Raw genomic sequence first — 19,532 nt, forward strand, 5'->3', positions numbered from 1 at the left:
ATTGAAGAGAGAGCCTGTGCTACTTTTGTGTAATGAGCCGGTGCTGGTTTGGAGGGGGGGACAAGCAGGGTACGGCTCTGGACCCATGCTCATCTCCCGGGGGAAGGAAACACATTTCATGCTTGCTGGCTCCTTGTCATCTTTCAAGCAAATTTTGCCCTTTTAAAAATAAATGGCTGTTCCCAGTTGAGAAAAACCCAACGTTCCGAAATCGCTGTGGCTTCCCGGGCTTATTAGCTAAAAGATTGTTAGCCATAGATGTTTTGTCCAGTGGGGAGTTTAGCTGGTTACACTGGCATTAGCCATGAGAATGTAACCTGGAACCTTCCATCCTGTTCTCACAGTGGCCAACCAGGTGCCTCTTCGGGAAAACTCTCAAACAGGACCTGAGCTCAAGAGCAGCTCTTGTGATTCACAGCAACTGGTATTCGGGGTAGATTACCGGTACCTCCAGCTGTGGAGGCGGGACATGGCCATTGCAGCTAGTCAGATAGCTCCCTTGAGTGTGCTCTGAGAGCCCATGCATGGAAGGAAGCCAAGGGGAGCTGCCTGATCTTTTTTTGCCGGGGTGGGAATCCTGTGGCCCTCCAGATGCTGTTGAACGCCAACTCCCATCAGCTCCAGCCAACATGGCCAGGGATGATGGGAGCAGTCGGCTCCCCATCCTTGCTTTATGCTGTCTGGATGGGAGACTGTGAACTGTTCCAGCAAACACCTGAGAATTCAATACATAGAACAAATGTATGGCAGTTGAGGGGGTTGTTTGGGCCATTGGGAGAAGAGTGCTGAGCTCCCTGAGTATTTGGACCAGTAAGAGAATGTCTCCTAGTCAAGACTGGTCCAAACAATATACCAAGGGAACTTAATTCACCTTACAGGTGTTGTACAACAGGTACAGTAGGATCCCTGGCCCATGTTCAGCTCTCGGCCCAGTTTGGCCTGTGAGGTAATTCCCTCCCCCTTACCATACCTGCCAATCAATCAGCTGACATCAGCTGGAGGGCAGGGTTCATTCCTGCAGGGTGCTGCTCCACCACTGTGTTCATTGCAGAGAACATGCAGGCAAAGCAGACCTTCTCCCCACCTCCCAACCTATCAGTCAAATGACATCATACTGGCATTAGATGATTGGCAGGTGGGTGTCCCCGCCCACCTGTCTAAGTTAGAGGAGCAGAATGATAAGATGTAGGCCACTGGGCCAAAAGAGGTTCCCCACTCCTGCTTTACAAGAAGGGTGAGAAATTAAAACTCCACTTTGTGTTTTCATATGTTTGTCCCCGCCTCTCCTGGTTAAGCTCACCAGTTCACTGTGGGTTGCATAGCATGCCCCTGTGCTTATGTGCTGAGCCAGGAGCATGTCAGAACTGTATAGCTTCTACAGACTTGGTCAAGGCCACATACACACACCCTACATTCAAAGTACAACCATGCCACATTAAACAGCCATGGCTACATCACCCAAAGAATTCTGGGAGTTGTAGTTTGTTAGGGGTGCTGAGAGTTGTGAGGAGACCCCTGTTCTTCTCCCAGAGATACAGTTCTCCTAATGATTAAACCATGGGTAGGCAAACTAAGGCCTGGGGGCTGGATCCAGCCCAATTGCCTTCTAAATCTGACCCATGGACTGTCTGGGAATCAGCATGTTTTTCCATGAGTAGAATATGTCCTTTTATTTAAAATGCATCTCTGGGTTATTTGTGGGGCCTGCCTGGTGTTTTCCCATGAGTAGAATGTGTCCTTTTATTTAAAATACATCTCTGAGTTATTTGCGGGGTCTGCCTGGTATTTTTACATGAGTAGAATGTATGCTTTTATTTAAAATGCATCTCTGGGTTATTTGTGGGGCATAGTAATTCGTTCATTTCCCCCCCAAAAAAAATATAGTCTGGCCCCCCACAAGGTCTGAGGGACAGTGGACCAGCCACCTGCTGAAAAAGTTTGTTGTCAACAGTAGTTGAACAGACAGTCCCTCTTCCCAGGGAGCTCTTAAGACTGTGAAGGGAAGAGGGGCCTCCTCATAATTCAGCACCCTTAACAAACTACAGGTCCTCCCAGGATCCTTTGAGAGAAGCCATAGCTGTTTAAAGTGATGGTGTGGATGCGGCCCAACACTCCCCCCTCCCCACACACAAGTAAAGTGCTTAACTTCCCTCTGCTTTGTGTTGTTTTTCCCTTTAGGGAGATGTCCCATCCACCCCCTCTTCTGTCGCCTCAGAACGCTCCTCACATTGCATTAGGCCCGCACTTGAGACCCCCCTTTTTAGGGGTACCTTCGGCCTTGTGTCAGACGCCAGGTGAGTGTTCCTGTCTGTGCTGAGGATTATGCCATGCAGCAAAATGTTCAAGGAGCGAGGGAGGTATGTGGTTTTGGTGTTCTTCCTCTAGCAATGGACAAATCTGTCCATGTCAGTTTTCTCTGGTTTGGTATCCCAACTAAGTTTTAACTCAAGATGGACCTGGTGAAATCATTGGACCTAAGTTGTGGCCACTAATTTCAGTTGGTCTCCTGTTGAGTCGGACTGGCATTGGCTACAGCCTTCCATCTCCTACTTTTTCCAGTTCTAATTTCAGTCTTCCAGGTCAGTTTGCAATATTTTTCTCTTTTTAAAAAAAAAAAAAAGTTCTCATGAAAATTTTGTCAACATTTTTGTGTGCAACTGTGCTAATTATATACGCATTCTTTGTATGTGCTTTTGCCTAGCACACACGTTTTTGTTATCTATATATTTTCACTAATATATTCATTTTCATTCAAATGTTCCCTTAATATATGTGCCTTTGTGTATATTACTTGTCTGGAGAACTGCATTGCAAAAATTCAGAGAAGTACGGATTTCGAAGCACAGCTTCCTGTGTGTTGTTTTTGGAATTGTAAATTGAATAGTTTCCAATTTCCCCCTCTGTCATCCTTCATAGTCAGAAGGCTTAGTGTAGAGATGGAGTGCATGCTTTTGAATGCAAACAATCCAAGGTGCTAGCCCCTTGCATCCCCAACAGGATATTAGGGAGCAGGACTGAGAGAGGCCTAGGAACAGGACTGAATCGTCATAAGGCTGGATTTGAGTGCAGTGGTCCAGGGTTCTGGAGTGGGGGAAGATCAAAGACCTGTTACTATTTCTGCTGCAGGGTCTCTGTCCCTAGCGTCCTAGCACATCCAGTCAGCATGAAAAGGAGAGCTTTTTAGCCACTGAGAAGAAGTCTTCTAATCCTTTCTGCTGATTTGGAGCCAGTCAGAGTGAAAGGAGTTGAGTAAGCCAGTTGAAGATTGACTCCTAGGGTCATTCTGGAGAAGGCATTTCGGAAGAACACCAGGGAATTGTTGCTCAATATGCTCCAAAGTAGGGTTTCCCAGATTTGGGTCTTTATCTGTTTTTGGACTACAATTAACATCATGCCTGACCTCTGGTCCTGCTAGCTAGGGATGATGGGAGTTGTAGTCCAAAAACAAGTGGAGACACAAGTTTGGGAAACTTCTCCGAAGCTAAGTAGGTAGGGACACTGCAAACAAAGGGCTTCAGTTTCAAGGGAAGGGTGAGCAAATTTTATTATGTGAAATGGAACTTTGGGGAAAACACAATTCAAGTCACTCCGAAAGAAGTTATTGGAACACTCCAAATCATTTGTCCATGTACATGCACAGAAAATAATAGATCTAGCTGAAATGCAGCAGATCAGCATTAGTTGTTGCAATGCACCCCTAATTATTATTCTTGTTTGACTCTTGTGAAGGGATGATACACTTCTGAATTTAACACTACATTAGTATTTCTGAACAACCATGCATTTGTGTTAACCTCCAGATCTTTCCCCTCCCTCCCGCCCACAGGTTACGGGTTTCTACAGCCAGCCCAGGCAGAGATGTTTGCACGACAACAAGAGATGCTGAGGAAGCAGAACCTTGCCAGGTTAGAAGCCCACAGTTGATGGAGATGGGCCCCAGCTCAGTGGGAGAGCATCCTCTCTACGTGTAGACAGTTCCAAGTTTAATCCCTGGTATCTCCAGGTTAGGTCAGGAGAGATCCCTGCCTGGAGCGCTGCTACCAGTTGGTGTAGACAGTACTGAGTTAAATGGGCCAGTGGCCTGACTTAGGTGTCGGAAGGGAAGGGTTGTAGTTCAGTGGTAGATCAGTTGTTTTGCATGCAGAAGGGTCCCAGGCTCAAGCCCTGGCAGTTCCATGTATGGCTGAAAAGCACCCCCTTCCTGGCACCCAGGAGAGCCACTGCCAGTCAGTGTAGACAGTAAGTGGACCAAGGATCTGACTCTGTGTAAGGCAGCTTTGGGGGGGGGGGGAGAAGAAGGAGGCCCACTCCCTTTCTTCTAGCTCAGGGGTAGGCAACCTAAGGCCTGGGGGCCGGAATCGGCCCAATCGCCTTCGACCCATGAATCAGTGTGTTTTTACATGAGTAGAATGTGTCCTTTTATTTAAAATGCAGCTGTAGGTTATTTGTGGGGCATAGGAATTTGTTCATTTCCACCCAAAAAAATATATTCCAGCCCACCACATGGTCTGAGGGATGGTGGACCGGCCCACAGCTGAAAAAGGTTGCTGACCCCTATTCTAGCTAGAGCTGTGGGAGGTGGGGGCCTTGGCCATGAATTCATCCCTGATCTCCCATGCATATCCTTTGAGAAGGGGAGATTAGCTGGTACGCTTCATTGAGCCAAAGAGTTGGAGGCCGTGCCAGACACGTTTATCATCGTTCCCTTCCAAGGGCTCTCTCCCGGACAACCTCCCTTCCTCTTAAGGGGGAGAGATGGGAGGCTGGGGAATCTCCCTGGGATGTGGGAGTTTTGGAAAGCATTGCAATTTGCCTGGCAGTGCCTCCCCTCCCTCTTTGTTTTCCCCAGGTTAGACTCCAGCTTCCCATTTCCAATTGGAAGCAGGGAGAGGCGGAAGCAGAACTACCTGGGTGATGCAAGGATGTCGGGGTGGGAAAATATTGCCGGAAAGGGAGATGGATAAAACTCGCTTCCAAGGGTTGGCAGACCCATTGAAAATAATGGATGTGACTCAGTTGGGCCCAATAATTTCAGTGGGTCTGTTCTGACCCACCCAATACGCATTGCTGAACCACTGCTATTGGTTTTGTGTTCTGTTGTTTGTTGTATACTGCCTTTCATCCGAAGAATGCAGGGTAGACCACAACATAAAAATACAAGTGAGAACACAAAATACATAATAAAACAAAAACAAGCCATAACACCCCCCCAAACACATTTAAAAAGCCATAGAATGTTAATCAGCCCAAGACCTGATTTTTGTCTGGTGCCTGAAAATATGTTTCAAAGGCTCCAGGCAAGCCTCCCTGGAGGGAACATTCCACAAATGGGGAGCCACTGCAGAAAAGGCCCCGGTTCTTGTGTTGCCAACCACCGGACCTCTTATGGAGGAGGCACATGAAGAAGGGCCTCAGATGATGTAGTGCTTTGAATTTGTGCAAGTATCACACTCCATTTGTATTCAGATGGGGTCCCTCAACAACCCTGCAAGGTAGATCACTTTCACACCCCATTTTAATTTTGGGACACTGCAATTTGGAGACAAGAGGGGGTAGTTTATTCACAGCTGCAAGGCAGAGAGGTAGGACTCTGACCCTGAGCCTCTCAGTTCCTCCCAAACCCATCTCACCCATTTGCCTTCATCCATTTAGGCTTGAGATGTCTGCAGAGATCATCCGCCAGAAGGAGTTGGAGAACCTCCACCGCCAGCGGCTCCTGGCCAGCGACCCGATGAGCTTGCACCCGGGCCTGCCGCCGGACCACCCAGCCCTGCGCAACGTCCACGACATTCCCGAGGGGCACCCGCTCCGCGATGAGCTCTCGCGGAGGAACGCCATGTTGGTGCTCCGCCATAATAACACCCCACTCCTGTCGCTCAACCACGGGGTCCCCAGCGCCTCCACCACCCCGCCCAAGGAACAAGGGAGTCGGAGGGGGAGCCGGAAGTCCACACACCACCGGGCCGAGGCGCCTGGCCAGAGCGAATCCAAAGAGCTGTCCGAGAGCCGCCCCCCTGATGGCAACGACGAGGAGATGAAGGACTCTGAGAGCGATGCCGACGTGAGCGAGGAGAAGCTGGACAGCACAAAGGCTGAGAGCAGCAGCCTGGCTGGCGAGCTGAAGGAATGCAAAGAGGCAGCAAAAGCCTGCGATGGTGCCAAGGAACTGGGCGATTTATCTGCCAGCCAGAGCGCCCCCTGCAGCTCTTCCAGCGCTGAGTCGCCCAGCCACCTCCTCGGCCCAGTCATCAACAAAACCGAGGCAAAATACCTCCCACCGGCCTCACTCCCACCTCCGCAGCCGCTGCCATTTGGCTTTCCGTACACCATGAGCCCCTATTTCCACACAGGTAGGTGGCGGCGACGGTTGTCTGTGGAATTGGTACTTTAAGAATGCAAGCAGACGTTGGGAGTGTGCAGAATTTTCAGGTGGAGTGTGCCTTCGTTTGCAGAGTTTGGTTCACAGCCGTACCATGTGCTGAAAGCATTTGCGCTCCTTTAAAATTCATGACTCCCCTTACAGAATCCTGGGAACTGTAGTCTGATAAAGGTGCTGAGCTTCACTGACTTCCCAATTCCCAATACCATTAATAAACTACAGTTCCCAGAATTGTCCGTAGTTGCTAAAAGTGGCACAAAAATGCTTTAAATATATTGTGTGGATATGGCCTTGGATTCTGGATTTGGAGGGGGCGCTGTGGAGAACCCCTTCTATCTCCCTTCTTTTAACATGACAACACCCACCAGCCCAGTATTTCCACTTTCTTAAAGAGTCTCTGACTACACATAACCTGTGGTTCTGCTCTGGCCAAGAAAGGTGATCTGATACACGTTTAAATTAAAGAGGAGCAGGCTTCTCTTTCCTTCTGATTTCTTTGGTTATAAGAACCCTTTTTCTCATACAGTATTACTGTTGTGTTTCTTTTATTTTCTTGTTATTGTTTAATTGTTTCTGATGGTGGCACTGTGACATATTTGGGCTCTGTAACTCCTGCCTTTTACCTGTATGGCTGTGTTTTTAATTCATGGAGGATACGACTATCAATGGCTACCAGCCACGATGGCTACGCTTTGCCTCTGCAGTTGGAGGCAGTAATGGCTCTAAATACCAGTTGCTGGAAACCACATCTGAAGAAGTGTGCATGCACACGAAAGCTCATACCAAGAACTGACTTAGTTGGTCTTTAAGGTGCTACTGGAAGGATTTTTTTTTGTTTTGGAAACCACAGGTGTGGTGAAAGTGCTCTTCCACTTGGGTTCTGCTTGCAGGCTTCCCACAATGCACCTCCAGTTGCCCACTGTGAGAACAGGAAGCAGGAGTAGATGGGCCATTGGCCTGATCCAGGAGGGCTCTTCTTACGTTTTAGGGTTTTTTTATTTGGTTGTTCTTAATGGCTTTTAATGTTAGTCCCTTTGGTTCACTCTGTAAGAAAAGGGACTAACAATAACAGCAATGAGCTTTCCAGGCCTTTTGAACAGGCTGACGTCCACCCAATTCTACACCCTCCTACCTGTGAGGTGCTAAAAAGTGTTGTCAAATGTTATAATTTATTTAATATGTGCTGATTTTTGTACTGGGCAGGGAGGAGACCATTTGTATCTTTTGCTGGTGGGGGAGAGATACCTTGGGCCAGCTCTGTGACCCTAAACATCTCTTTGGATATTATATTTCAGGACCTAGCTGAGTTGAGTTGAGTTGAGTTGATATTTGTATTCCGCTTTTCCAACGACAAATATTGAAAGCTGCTCACAATAGCATTTAAAACAAAAAACATTGCAAACACAGTAATATCAAACACAATAGCATATAAAGCAAACAACAGCAAATTCATCAACACAATGAATACTGTTCAGTAACATATGAAGCTGCCTTATATTGAGCGAGACCCTTGGTCCATCTATCTCAGTGTTGCCTATACTGACTGGCAGCAGCTCTCATGATTTCAGGCAGGGGACCTTCTTAACCCTACCTGGAGATGCCAGGGACTGAACCAGGGGCCTGGTGCATGCAAAGCAGATGCTCTGGCTGCTGGGCTTACAGCCCTTTTGTTCCAGAATCCCCCCATAGGTCCACTGTTGTTTGTGTGTGCATCCAGCCCTAGTTGATGCTTGGCAGGTGAGGTGTGGTTGAGTGGGTTGCAATGCAATTTCATTGCCCTTTTGGTCTTGCAAGGTCAGCCTGGCCTTGCTTGGAAAACCCTCCTCCGGGACAGATGTTGATAAATTGCTGGGCAGGCGACAGAGAAGGACCTGCAAAAATGATTATGGGCTTTTCAGGATTTGGAAAGGAATCGGTAAAGGTGTTTTTGTTAAGATATATATATACTGCCCTTCATCGAAAGATCTCAGGGCTGTTCACAAGACATGACATGAGTATAGTTGAGCTGGATTTGGGGGGGGCACCTTTTTAGTCCAATCAGAATGCTTCTTAACCATCTCAGTGTTTGCACCCATGGTATTTTGTGTGCACAATTTCTTTTGGAACTTCCCCATGGAGTTAGGAGTACTTGTACAGCTCCCAGGCATGAGTGTTCCCATGTTTCACAGTGCACATATTGTCTTCTTAATGGCAGCTGTTCTGTCTTAGGCTGATGAGAGTTGTAGTCCAAAACAGCTGGAGGGCACCAGATTGGGGAATGCCATTTCATGTGAATGAAGTGCCGCCATAACGCGAACTGAAACTTTAAGGCTTGTTTTCGAAGCCTCTGCTTTTCCTTCCTCCTGTTTGCTACCTAGCATGTTCAGCCAGGGAAAGAAAGAGGGGAACATGAGCTGAAGTGGGTTGGTGGGGGAGGGGGAGGAGGAGGGAGCTGCTTTGGGGAGAAGAGATGGAGGCTATGCAAGCCACTTGGGTGATGGAGCCGTCCTCCTTTCAAGAGGAGCTCATCGGGTCAAGGCAAGCCCGCCGGCACTCGCCACCAAAGGCGGGGCAGAAAGGAGTGATTTCTTCCTGACAGATGGTTGGGTGTGATGGAATATCCCCAGCCACCTCAACAGATGAGGCGGCTTGGCAAGAGCGTTTCCTTACTGGCTGATTAAAAGGGAAATGTGGGTTTTTAAGAGCGTGCAGAGCAGGGCATGGGTCCCAGATGGGCAGGGGCGAGTGAGAGGCGGTGCTTCTCCAAGCCCTGATGTAGCTTTTTCTTGGTCATATCAGTTCCTGTAACCCCTCCACTTTGTTTTCAAAGCGTGTTTCAGCTGGGGGGCTTTGAATGCCTATTTGTGATTAGGGCGTTCCTGGTTTCTCCTTTTTGGTGTACCACGAGGTTTGCGGAGCTGGTACGTAGGGCAGGAAAACAACTGCTGCTAGAACTGTAGCTCAGTCTGATGTTCACACCACGCATTTAAAGCACATTACTTCCCCCCTCCCCCCCCCAAAAAAACCTGTCAAGGGTGCTGGAAATTGTATTTCTGTGAGTAAAGGTAAAGGGACCCCTAATCATTAGGTCCAGTCGCAGATGACTCTGGGGTTGCGGCGCTCATCTCGCTTTATTGGCCGAGGGAGCCGGTGTACAGCTTCTGGGTCATGGTGGCCAGCATGACTAAGCCACTTCTGGTGAACCAGAGCAGCGCACGGAAACGGCGTTTACCTTCCTGCCGGAGTGGTACCTATTTATCTACTTGCACTTTGACGTGCTTTTGAACTGCTAGGTGGGCAGGAGTAGGGACCGAGCAATGGGAGCTCACCCCGTCACGGGGATTCGAACCGCCAACCTTCTGATCAGCAAGTCCTAGGCTCTGTGGTTTAACCCACAGCGCCACCCACGTCCCTATTTCTGTGAGTACTAAGCTACAATTCCCAGAATTCTTTGGAGGAAGCCATGCACTTTAAATGTATGGTGTGGAGAAAAAAACAGCATGGTAATGGTTACTAGGGCAGAGCTTGGGCTCATTCATGGACACTTGTTTCCTCAACATTCTTATATATCTTCATGGCACCCATGTAAGGTAGGTTATGCTGGGCCAAGCTGGGAAGTGCGGAAAAACAGTGATGGGTTAAGTGACGGAAAACTGAAATGGCACATAGAATCATAGTCCAAGCCCCTGCATTGCAGGAATCTCCACTAAAGCATCCATGACACATGGCCATCCAACCTCTGCTTGAAAAAACTTAAGAAAGGAGAATCCACCACCTCTTATGGGAGTCTGTTCTACTGTCCAACAGCTCTTGCCATCAGAAATATGGGCCTGATGTTTAGTCAGAATCTCCTGTCTTGTAACTTGAATCCATTGGTTCGAGTCCTGGCCTCTGGAGTAGGAGAAAACAAGCTTGCTCCATCTTCCATGTGACACCCCTTAAGACAGGCTTCCTCAGCCTCGACCCTCCAGATGTTTTGGCCTACAACTCCCATGATCCCTAGCTAGCAGGACCAGTGGTCAGGGATGATGGGAATTGTAGTCTCAAAAACATCTGGAGGGCCAAGGTTGAGGAAGCCTGCCTTAAGGTGTTTGAAGGTGGCTGTCGTGCACAGAGTATTTTCTTTTCAGCAAAATGGTTTTTGTGTTTGTTCTGGTGAGAGTTACAATGAAACTTTGCATGCTCAGAAGTTTTAGGTTTTTCTCATCATTAACAAAACCTAATATTGTAATAAATTGATAAGGGTTGCACCCACTGAAGTTAACGGACATGACTAGCTTTGGTCCATTAATTTCAGAAAGTCTTAAGCTTTATAGGGCTCATCTAGATACAGTTTTTAAAAAGATGCCGCAAGACTAATTTTGTGGTACCTTATTTGATGTGTTGCTTTGGGGAGGGGGGGGATAACAGAATCCTAGAATTTTAGAGTTGGAAGGGACCTTGGGGGACATCTAGTCCCACCCCCTGCAATGCAATAAGGAAGAGGTTCCTTATTTTGGGCCCCCAAAGCGCTTTCATCCAGCCTTGCTCCTTGGGCCTATTCCTTCACTCTTGATTCTCTACATTTCCCTGAATCTGCCACTGTGTCCATTGAAAAAGGTTTGTGCACAGGGTGGTAAGGCAGTTTTATCACCGGTGGCTTGTTCACACATGCAAGCCAACTCTTCTTGGGGAGGCAGAGCAGAGATGCAGCATCTTCAGGTTGGGCTGGGAGAGATCTGTGTCTGAAACCCTGGAGAGCCGCTGCCAATCAGTGTAGACGGTACTGCTCCAGGCAGACCAATGGTCTGACTCAGTAGAAACCTGCTTTCTGTGTTCATAATGATGCATTCCCCAAGAGACAACGTGCGCATGTGAGCCGTGTGTGTGTGTGTGTGTGTACACATGGCCTTGCCTTCGTGCCGTGGATGAAAGCTAGATAATGCAAGCAGGAAGACCCAGATAGCGGCTGACGGGAAGATGGAGGGCAGAAAGGGGAAAGGGTAGAGATTTAATATCCGCAGATGATCCAGGAGGCTCTGAACGAGGCTGGCTGCTTTCCAGGGAGGGGGAACAGTGGTGGTGTTGGAGCAGGCTGGGGGGGAGGCTGGCTCCTCCGGCACTTTGGAGGCGCAGAGCCATTTTCTATCCCCAGTGACAGAAAATTATCGACACGGCAGTTGATTGCCGGGTCAATTCCCCAAGCTGCCTTATGAAAACCCCAGTCGCTGCCAAAATGACCTCATCTCGTTTCAGCCACGCACCTCTTCTCTCATACACTGCCACCCCCCCTGCCGCCCACTTGCCCGCCGGCCGGCCCCGTCCTCTGGAAAAGGTGAAGGATGGAGCCAGCAAGCAGCTAAAATCTTCCTATCGATCTGCAGTCTGGAGAGCAATTAACGCCAGCCTTCCGGGGCCGTTCGGTGACCTCTCCCGGCTCTCGGCAGGGCAGGGGAAGAAATAACAAGATGGATTAAGCCCCCATCCCGGCTCTCTGTGTGGGTCAGTGGCATCGGCCCCATGCGGGGGGGGGGGGAGGTGCCTGGTCTTTATGGCTTGTTTGGCCTCTTGGACCCACATTGGTGGGAGAGGATAGGAATCTCGCGACCTTGAGGAAATTAGCAGTCCTTTGCTAGGGGCTGGTGTGGGCCCCACCTCCAAAGCAATGGTGGCTGGTGGTATGTGGGGTGGAAGGCCAGGTGGAGTAGGTGGAGCCGGAGCCAGTGAAAGGAAGAGCAGACTCATTCTAGTTTTGTTCTCCTCTTCCCTGCTGAGTCCACCACCACCCGCAAGAAGGCAGGCAAGTGGGTAGACTGAATTTGGTGGGGCAGCATCCCACTTGCCTTAATGAGCCATCCTTGGCAGGGTAATCACTCTCGCTCCCTTATAACCTGGCCCTGCATGGCAGGCAGTCCATTGTAAGCCCCTTGACCCACACAACTATTAACATAGCTTGAATTCTAGCCAGTATTAGCAATGGCATGAGCTGTAGCTCAGTGCTAAGAACATCTGCTTCGCATGCAGAAGGTCCCAGGTTCTATCCCTGGGTAGGGCTGGGCATGTCCCTTGCTTGAAACCCCAGAGAGCCACTGCCAGTCAGGGTAGGCAATACTGAGCTCAATGGACCAGCTGCCAGAATAGGCAGCACCCTATCCTGCTACATCTTCAGGGAAGAACTGTGGCAAAAGGTTCCAGGTTCAATCTCCAGCATCTTCAGGTAGGACTGGGAGAGATTCTCTGCCTGGAACCCTGGATAGCTGCTGCCAGTCAGTGTAGAAAACACTGGGCTTAGTGGACCAGTGGCCTGACTCTGCATAAGGCAGCTCCCTCTCTTCCTATGCACTAATTGCTGGGGATGGCAAGCGGGAGAGGGCGATGGATTTTGCTCAGGTCCACTGTGGGAAACCAGTTGCCAGTGCCTGTGGTCTAGCAGGGCCCTTCCTGTGTTCTCCGCATCTTGTGGGGCCAGAGAGAGATGCTTTGAAACTTCTTGCTTCTGCCCACACATACTGGCATCCCTTGAGAGAACCGGGTGTGAGAGCTGTGTGGAATTAATTAACGAAGCTGTTCAAAGGAGTCCTCTGAGCCCAAATCCTGGGAAGCTGAGCGTGAAGCATGTGAGACGAAAGGGGGGAAAGACGTCAGCAGGGAGTGGCTTGCCTTTTTCCTTGTGGGCAGTGGTGCTGATTTGGCCCAGAGGCCGAGAGGAGGAAAATGGGCAGAGGCAAGGAGGTGGGCCCGTTCAAGGTGCCAGTGCCAACCCCCTCCCCAGTTAAAATCAGGAGCCTGACCTGATGGGAATAGAATAATCGCCTCTTTATTTGCAGAATGCAAAGGGCAGGCTTCCAGGTGCCTTTCCATTGTTTTGGACCACGACTCTCATCCACAGCTCAGTGATAGAGCATCTGTTTGCATGCAGAAGACCCCAGGTTCGCTGCCAGTCAGTGTACGCTGCAAAGAGATAGACCAATGGCCGGTCTCAGTAAAAGGCAGCTTCCTATGCTTCTGTGTCTTAAGGGACAGGCCACAGCACAATGGCAGAGAGTCTGCGTTGTGTCCAGCTTCACTCCCTAGCAGCTCCAGGAGAGACACCCCTTGCCTAAAACCCTGGCAAGCCCCTACCAGCCAGTGTAGACAGTACCAAGCTACATAGACAAAATGATTTGATTCGCAGCTTCCTGTGTTCCTAGTAGTTTTCGTCCAAAGCAGCTGGAGGGCACAAGGTTGAGTAAGAATTTGGGCTTTAAAGCACCAAACCAGCAAGCCTTCTCAGTATCCCTGGATATACCCCCGCCCCACAGGCATGGGTCAGTTGTTCCTATTTAACTGGAGTCTGTGAGAGGAGAGTGGTTAAAGGGGGAGTTTGAGAGAGAAATGCACTCCTCCTGAAAGGAGGGTTGGTCAGCTGAACTAGGCGTATTTTTTGGGTCTCTGCACGCTGTGGCTGTTTGTCCTCACAGAGCTTTGACCAGTTCCTATTTATTTATTTTGGCAAAATCAGGCATCTCCTCTTTCTTGCCCCCCCCCCCACCTCCAGTAACTGCCAATAAATCACTCTGTCTCCTGCCCCCCCCCCCCATCCTTCAGCTCAGAATTTTTTACGCCAGCAGACATTCTCTCCGTGTGTTTTCCTGGTGACTGCAAAAGGGAGGATGAACTGTCTTGAGATAAATATTTTGGCAGGGTCTGTGTTTGTGTGGCTGTGTGGAAAATACTTGTGGATTCTTACAGGCGAGCTCAGGGGAGAGTTGGCACACCAAAAAAAATGTGTTGGGGAGTGCCTCTTCCTCAAGAAGAAGAAGAAAAAATATTTTCCTTCATGGCAAATGAAAGAATTTGAATCACTTGCCACGGGCACCTGATGTCAGGAAGCTGCTTTATCCACTGGTCTGTCAGATCTCCGTCTACACTGACTGGCAGCAGCTATCCAGAATTTCAAACTGCGAGTCTTTCCCAGCTGAGGGGAAGAGGAGGATGCCTGATGGGAATCTGCATGAGTTGCTGTTCTGAGCATGGTTCCTCCTAGTCTGCCCTTCATCCAGTTCTGGGAGCTACACTGAGGTGCCGTCCAGAACTCTATAATTGTCCAGGCTAGAAGTGCTCTTACCCTGAACCTATATGTACAGAGTTTATTTGACATAGGTTATACGGAGGTTAGACTACATCCAGATACTTCCTCATCGCTTCTGTAACCACAAACCCCTGCCTTGTGGATGTGTTTCTAAGTGTATTTGTTGCCCTGGGGCAACAGTACTTTATCCAAATAGTTAGGCAAACCTGGTTTATGCCTGATCCCTCCCACAAAATGCTGACTAGAGCAGAGGCAATCTAGACTGGGGAGAAGAGTTATTTTGGCAAAGTCTTGCTTGCTTGTGCTCAGTGCAGGAGCTGTCCTAGTATGGAGAAAGTTTGTTTAACCTGCCCATTGGGGGTCAATGGGTGCTGGAAGTAGTGGTGGGAGAAGAAAGGGAGGCCAACAGTAGACGGAGCCAGAGCCAATGATAGGCGGAGCCAGAGCTTGTGCTTTGCCATTGAACGCTTTCTCTGTGTCTTGAGCAAAACCAGGTTTTTTTCCTATCAGGCTTGGTTAAAAAGTTGGCAAGAGAAGCCAGCCCTGAAATTGGAGGCTGGAAAAGCCCCTCTGGAAAATAGCTTCTGGTCCCATGGAAGGGTTGGATCAGAGCACTGCCCTATTTTTCCTATGGGTCCGGAGCGATGCCCCCGTTGCAGAGCCAAAGTGCTGAGGTTCAAGCTGCCCAGCCGGGTACAAAGGAGGAGGCTCTCCTCCGTTCCCATCTACTCTGCCGAGCTGCTATCCTTGGCCGGCCTCTGGAAGGAGGAAGTGCATCATTTGGAACCAGTTGGCTGTTACTGCCAGATCCCTTCGGAGACGCTTGCTTCTCCGGCTGCAGATGGAGGCGTCTCGCCGGAGCCTTAGCTGTGCCTGGAATAATTGAGTTCAATTCCACTTCCTCTATTTACCAAGTCAGCTCTGCGCTCTTTCAAATGGGTGGGTGGTGGGGAGGGGGAGGGAGAGAGAGAGAGAGGAAGAAAGCGAGAAAGATCTCCAATGTTTGGCAAAAACAGCTTCAGGTCTGAAAAAAACGCAAGTCTCTTGGATTAGGAGATTACTAAAGAGGTGAATGTCTGCCTTCACTTAGGCTGCATACACACCATACATTTAAAGCCTATCCCATCCCCAAAAGAATCCTGGGAGCTGTAGTTTACCCCCTCACCAATCTACAATTCCCAGCACCCTTAATGAACTACAGGTGCCAGTTTTAATGCAGTGGGTGAGATGTTCCTTAACTGTATGGTGTGTATGCAGCTGAAGATCAAGGGTGGCTCATAACCTGTGGGCCCTCTGGTTGTTGGACTCTAGTTCCCATCATCCCTGACCATTGGCCAGGCTGGTAGGGGCTGATGGGAGTGGGAGTCCAGCATCTGGAGGGCCACTGGTTCCCCATCCCTTCTCTTAATTCATCTTAGGGCAGTATACAGACTTTTGAATTTCACAGGCATTCGCGTTTCACTAGCAAGAGTTCTGTCAAATCTGGCAGATTTCACAGTTTTATAAACAAGTTGATTCCGTGATAGCTGTTGGGCCCTCCTCAAGTGTTGTTGACACTGACTGGCAGTGGCTCTCCCAAGGTTTCAGACAGGGGGTCTTTCCCAGCCCTACCTGGAGATAACAAGCGATTGAACCCAGGACTTTCTGCATGAACAGCGGGTGCTGTTATCACTAAGCCATGCGCCTGGCATTGTAGTTTTCTGTGATAACAAGCTGCCTGACAGCAGGTAGCATTTCCATCCCTCTACCAGCGAGCTCTTCAACCTGTTCCCTAAAAGGAAGGCGGCTGCCTGTTGTGTCTCTGCACGAGTCTCTGTTTTGAGTGTGCCTTCTTCCAATCGCTCAGGTCCTGTCCCAGCATCTCCAGGAAGGACTGAGAGATTCCCAGAAATCCCAGGATGCCACTTCTAATCAGTGTAGACAATATTCAGCTGGATGGACCCAGTGGCCTGACTCAGTATAATGCAGTTTCCTATGTTCCTGAAAAGCTGCCACTTCCTTGAACTCCTTTGTTGTCCTGAGCACATACTTAGAGGTGGTCAGAGACCTTTGCTGGCTGGCCTTAGTGGGGGCTGTTGATGTTGCTTTTCAGTTTGCAGCCCTTGCTGGATTCTACTCCCCCCCCCCCCGCCTCCCCTCCCTTGACTGCAGCTGAAGAAAATTAAGCACATTGAAGACATTAGTTGGAAATGTGTCATCCCCCCCCCCCAGCCCCGCTGTCATTCTCTTGGCTTCCCCGCCCTCGGGGCTAGGAATCTCCGGGAGGCCTCAGCGGGCAAATTGACCCTGCCTGGTGTTTTAATTGACAGTTCATTAAAGATGGATGTGTGGCTGGAGGAAAATAACGCAATGGGCAGCAAGGGAGGCCTGGCAGCAGTGTGGCTGTCCGTGTGGGACTTTCGTGATTTATGTTTCCTCTGCCCCCCCCCCAGCCCCAATTTCCCAACTCTCTAAAAACCTTCTCCCCCATTCCAGGCAGCATGGGAGGTCTCTTTTTGGATGGTGAAGACAGCCCAGCACTGGAGGACGTCAGCAAGTGGACGGTGGAGGACGTCTGCAGTTTCGTGGGCGGTTTGTCCGGCTGTGCCGAGTACACTCAGGTAAACTCCCAAATATTCAGGAGGGGAGGGGAAAACCTGGGGCTTTGGGTTCTTACTTTCTCTGCAAATCAACAAGGCCAAGAGTTGCTTTCAGATTCCTGGAGGGCTCTATCAGAGGGTTGCACTGTTCCCTGTTTGTTTGTTTGTTTGTTTGTTTGTTTGTTTGTTTGTTTGTTTGTTTGTTTGTTTTAATTCTGCTTCCTAACAAACTGAATTCTGCAAGCTGAATAAATTATTCAAAATTTATTCTGCTGATCCTAGTCATGGGGCACTAAAGTGTCCACCCCCCAAGCTACTGGAAATCTTGTCTCAACGCCTCTGGCTTTCTGAGGTTTTGCCAGGCCTTGCCTCCGCCTCATAGGGTCTAGAAACATATGGGATCTTTGAAAAAACTTTTTTTTCCCTAATAAAAAAGTATGCATCTCAAGAAGCTGAATACTGCACTCAGTACCACAACTGTCTGCACTTCTTTGTGTCTTTGTAAGTCTACTGTGGCTTGTCTGCAGAGGCTTGGTCATGCCCATCCATGTTCCCTAAATACTAGTAAGTAAATACTGCCTGCCACTGCTGACTAAACAATCCTACATGGAAGTAAGCCACACTGTGTTCAAGAGCACTTTCTCTCAAATACGTATGCAGAGGATTGCACACTAAAGCACTGTTGTATACTCCGGTATTACCATTATAAGAACAAAGGAAGCTGCCCTATACTGAGTCAGACTTTTGGTCCATGTAGCATAGTATGACTGACTGGCAGTAGCTCCCTGGGATTTCAAATGAAGGATATTCCCAACCCCCCTAACAGGTATTGGGGTTGTAATTTAACATAATTTATCCTTATTAATCCATACAAATTATCCAAATGTCCAGCATACAGTTACCCCAGAGACAGCATAAAAGTTGTTAAATCCGTCACAGGGAAGAATATCACTCAAACTATCCTCTTCAGGATAGCCACACCTTCAAAGATTTTTTTTTTTGGGGGGGGGGGATTCATTGTTAAGACCACTGTGTCCAAATAATATTTAAATCAATAAATGTTAAATAAAATGTTGTTAATAAAAAGTAAAAAATAAATAAAAACAATAACAAATGATAAATATTTAAATAAATGATAAAATATCAATAATTCTTTGCATGCAGACAGTTTTTTAATCTACGGTTTTTTTAATCTGGGTTTTTTGATGATTTTTTTCTGATAATTATGTGCAAGCAGCTTGGAGGTCTGAGCTGTAGAACTTAAAATTGCTGGTTAACCCTGTGCATTGAGCGGGGAGGAAGGTGGGTGGGGGAATAACCCCCAAGGCAAGAGGCCCTTCTGGAACATCCATCACTGCCAGGCGGGGATCATGAAGTGGCTCAGTGTGAGGCCTCCGGTCAGGATACAAAAACCCCGTCTGTTCGTTCGGCACCAGAGTCAGCCAAGGCCTCTTTCTTATAAACACTCCATTGAGAGAGAGAATATCAGCTTCAGGGGAAGGGATCCTGAGATGTGCAACGAGAAGGTGGCTGTATACTTGGAACAGAGAGAAGACCTGCTCAGCAGGGAGGGGAGGGCCAGAGCTGAGTGGCAGAGCATCTGATTTGCAAGCAGAAGGCCCCAGGTCCAATCCTTGGCGTCTCCAGCTGGGACTGTCTGAAATCCTGGAGTCCCAGTTGGTATTGATGCTAGATGGACCAATTTGGTCCCATGATTCTGCACAAGGCAGCTTCCAGGGCCCCTATGAGGCACATGCCCTGCAGGCAGAAGGTCCCGGGCTTGATCCCCAGCATCTCAAGGGAGCTCTGGAGAAGAGCCTTGCCTGAAACCCTGGAGAGCGGCTGCCAGTCAGTGTGAGCATGGGCCTGTGATCTGACTTGGTACAAGGCAGCTTCCTATGATCCTCTGGAAGCCAAACATTCAGAACAGCAAGGCCCTTCAGGGGAAGGAGTGCTTTGCAGGCAGGAGGCTACGATCCTGGCATCTCCAGGTAGGGCTCAGGGTATCCCTTGCTTGAAACCCTGGAGATCAGGTACACTAGAGAGACCAAGGCGGCTTCCTTTGTTCCAGTGTGCCATGTTCCCCTTCCAAGAAAGAGTCGTACAAAGCAGGGCTAAGAAGGAGGAACCGGTCAAACCTGTTAATGCTTCTAACCTGAATCAAATACTTCACCTTTATTAATACTATTATACGTTTCTAACTGTGCTAAGCAAAATAAAAAAATAAGAACTAAGTCTATTACTCTTAGACCAATTAAAGTGTTTGGACCTAAGTTAGCCACACTTGTTAGCATCAATGGGTCTACTCTTGAGTAGGACGAGCACTGGGCTACAGCCCAGTGTTTATTTCGTTTTTCAAACCACCTCCCACGAGGCACCCCAAAACGCGCCTCTTTAAGCACAGCCGGCTCTCTCACCTGCCAGTGAAAGGAGGAGGCCTCCCTGCGAGTCTCAGGCCCCCTGCTTTCCAAATAATTTGCCCACCCCCTTCCCCCAGCCCTTTCTGCTTACAGGGTCGCTGTTTTTCCCTGTCTCTTTCTGGGTG

General features: G+C 48.9%; 1 protein-coding gene across 17 annotated transcripts in view; it reads left to right on the plus strand.

The window, feature by feature from the left end:
- The window catches only part of SAMD11 (sterile alpha motif domain containing 11), a 323,740-nt gene that overhangs the window by 296,167 nt on the left and 8,041 nt on the right, over positions 1–19,532 (plus strand). For all 17 annotated transcript variants that reach the window (XM_083752510.1, XM_083752516.1, XM_083752517.1 and 14 more), the window contains 4 exons: positions 2,179–2,294; positions 3,827–3,905; positions 5,653–6,350; positions 16,884–17,008. In XM_083752510.1, the coding sequence (XP_083608636.1) occupies positions 2,179–2,294; positions 3,827–3,905; positions 5,653–6,350; positions 16,884–17,008 (1,018 nt within the window). The remainder of the gene's footprint in view (positions 1–2,178; positions 2,295–3,826; positions 3,906–5,652; positions 6,351–16,883; positions 17,009–19,532) is intronic.

Source organism: Podarcis gaigeae (genome assembly GCF_964106915.1).
Source record: "Podarcis gaigeae genome assembly, chromosome: 8".
In the NCBI taxonomy this organism is placed as follows: Eukaryota; Metazoa; Chordata; class Lepidosauria; order Squamata; family Lacertidae; genus Podarcis; species Podarcis gaigeae.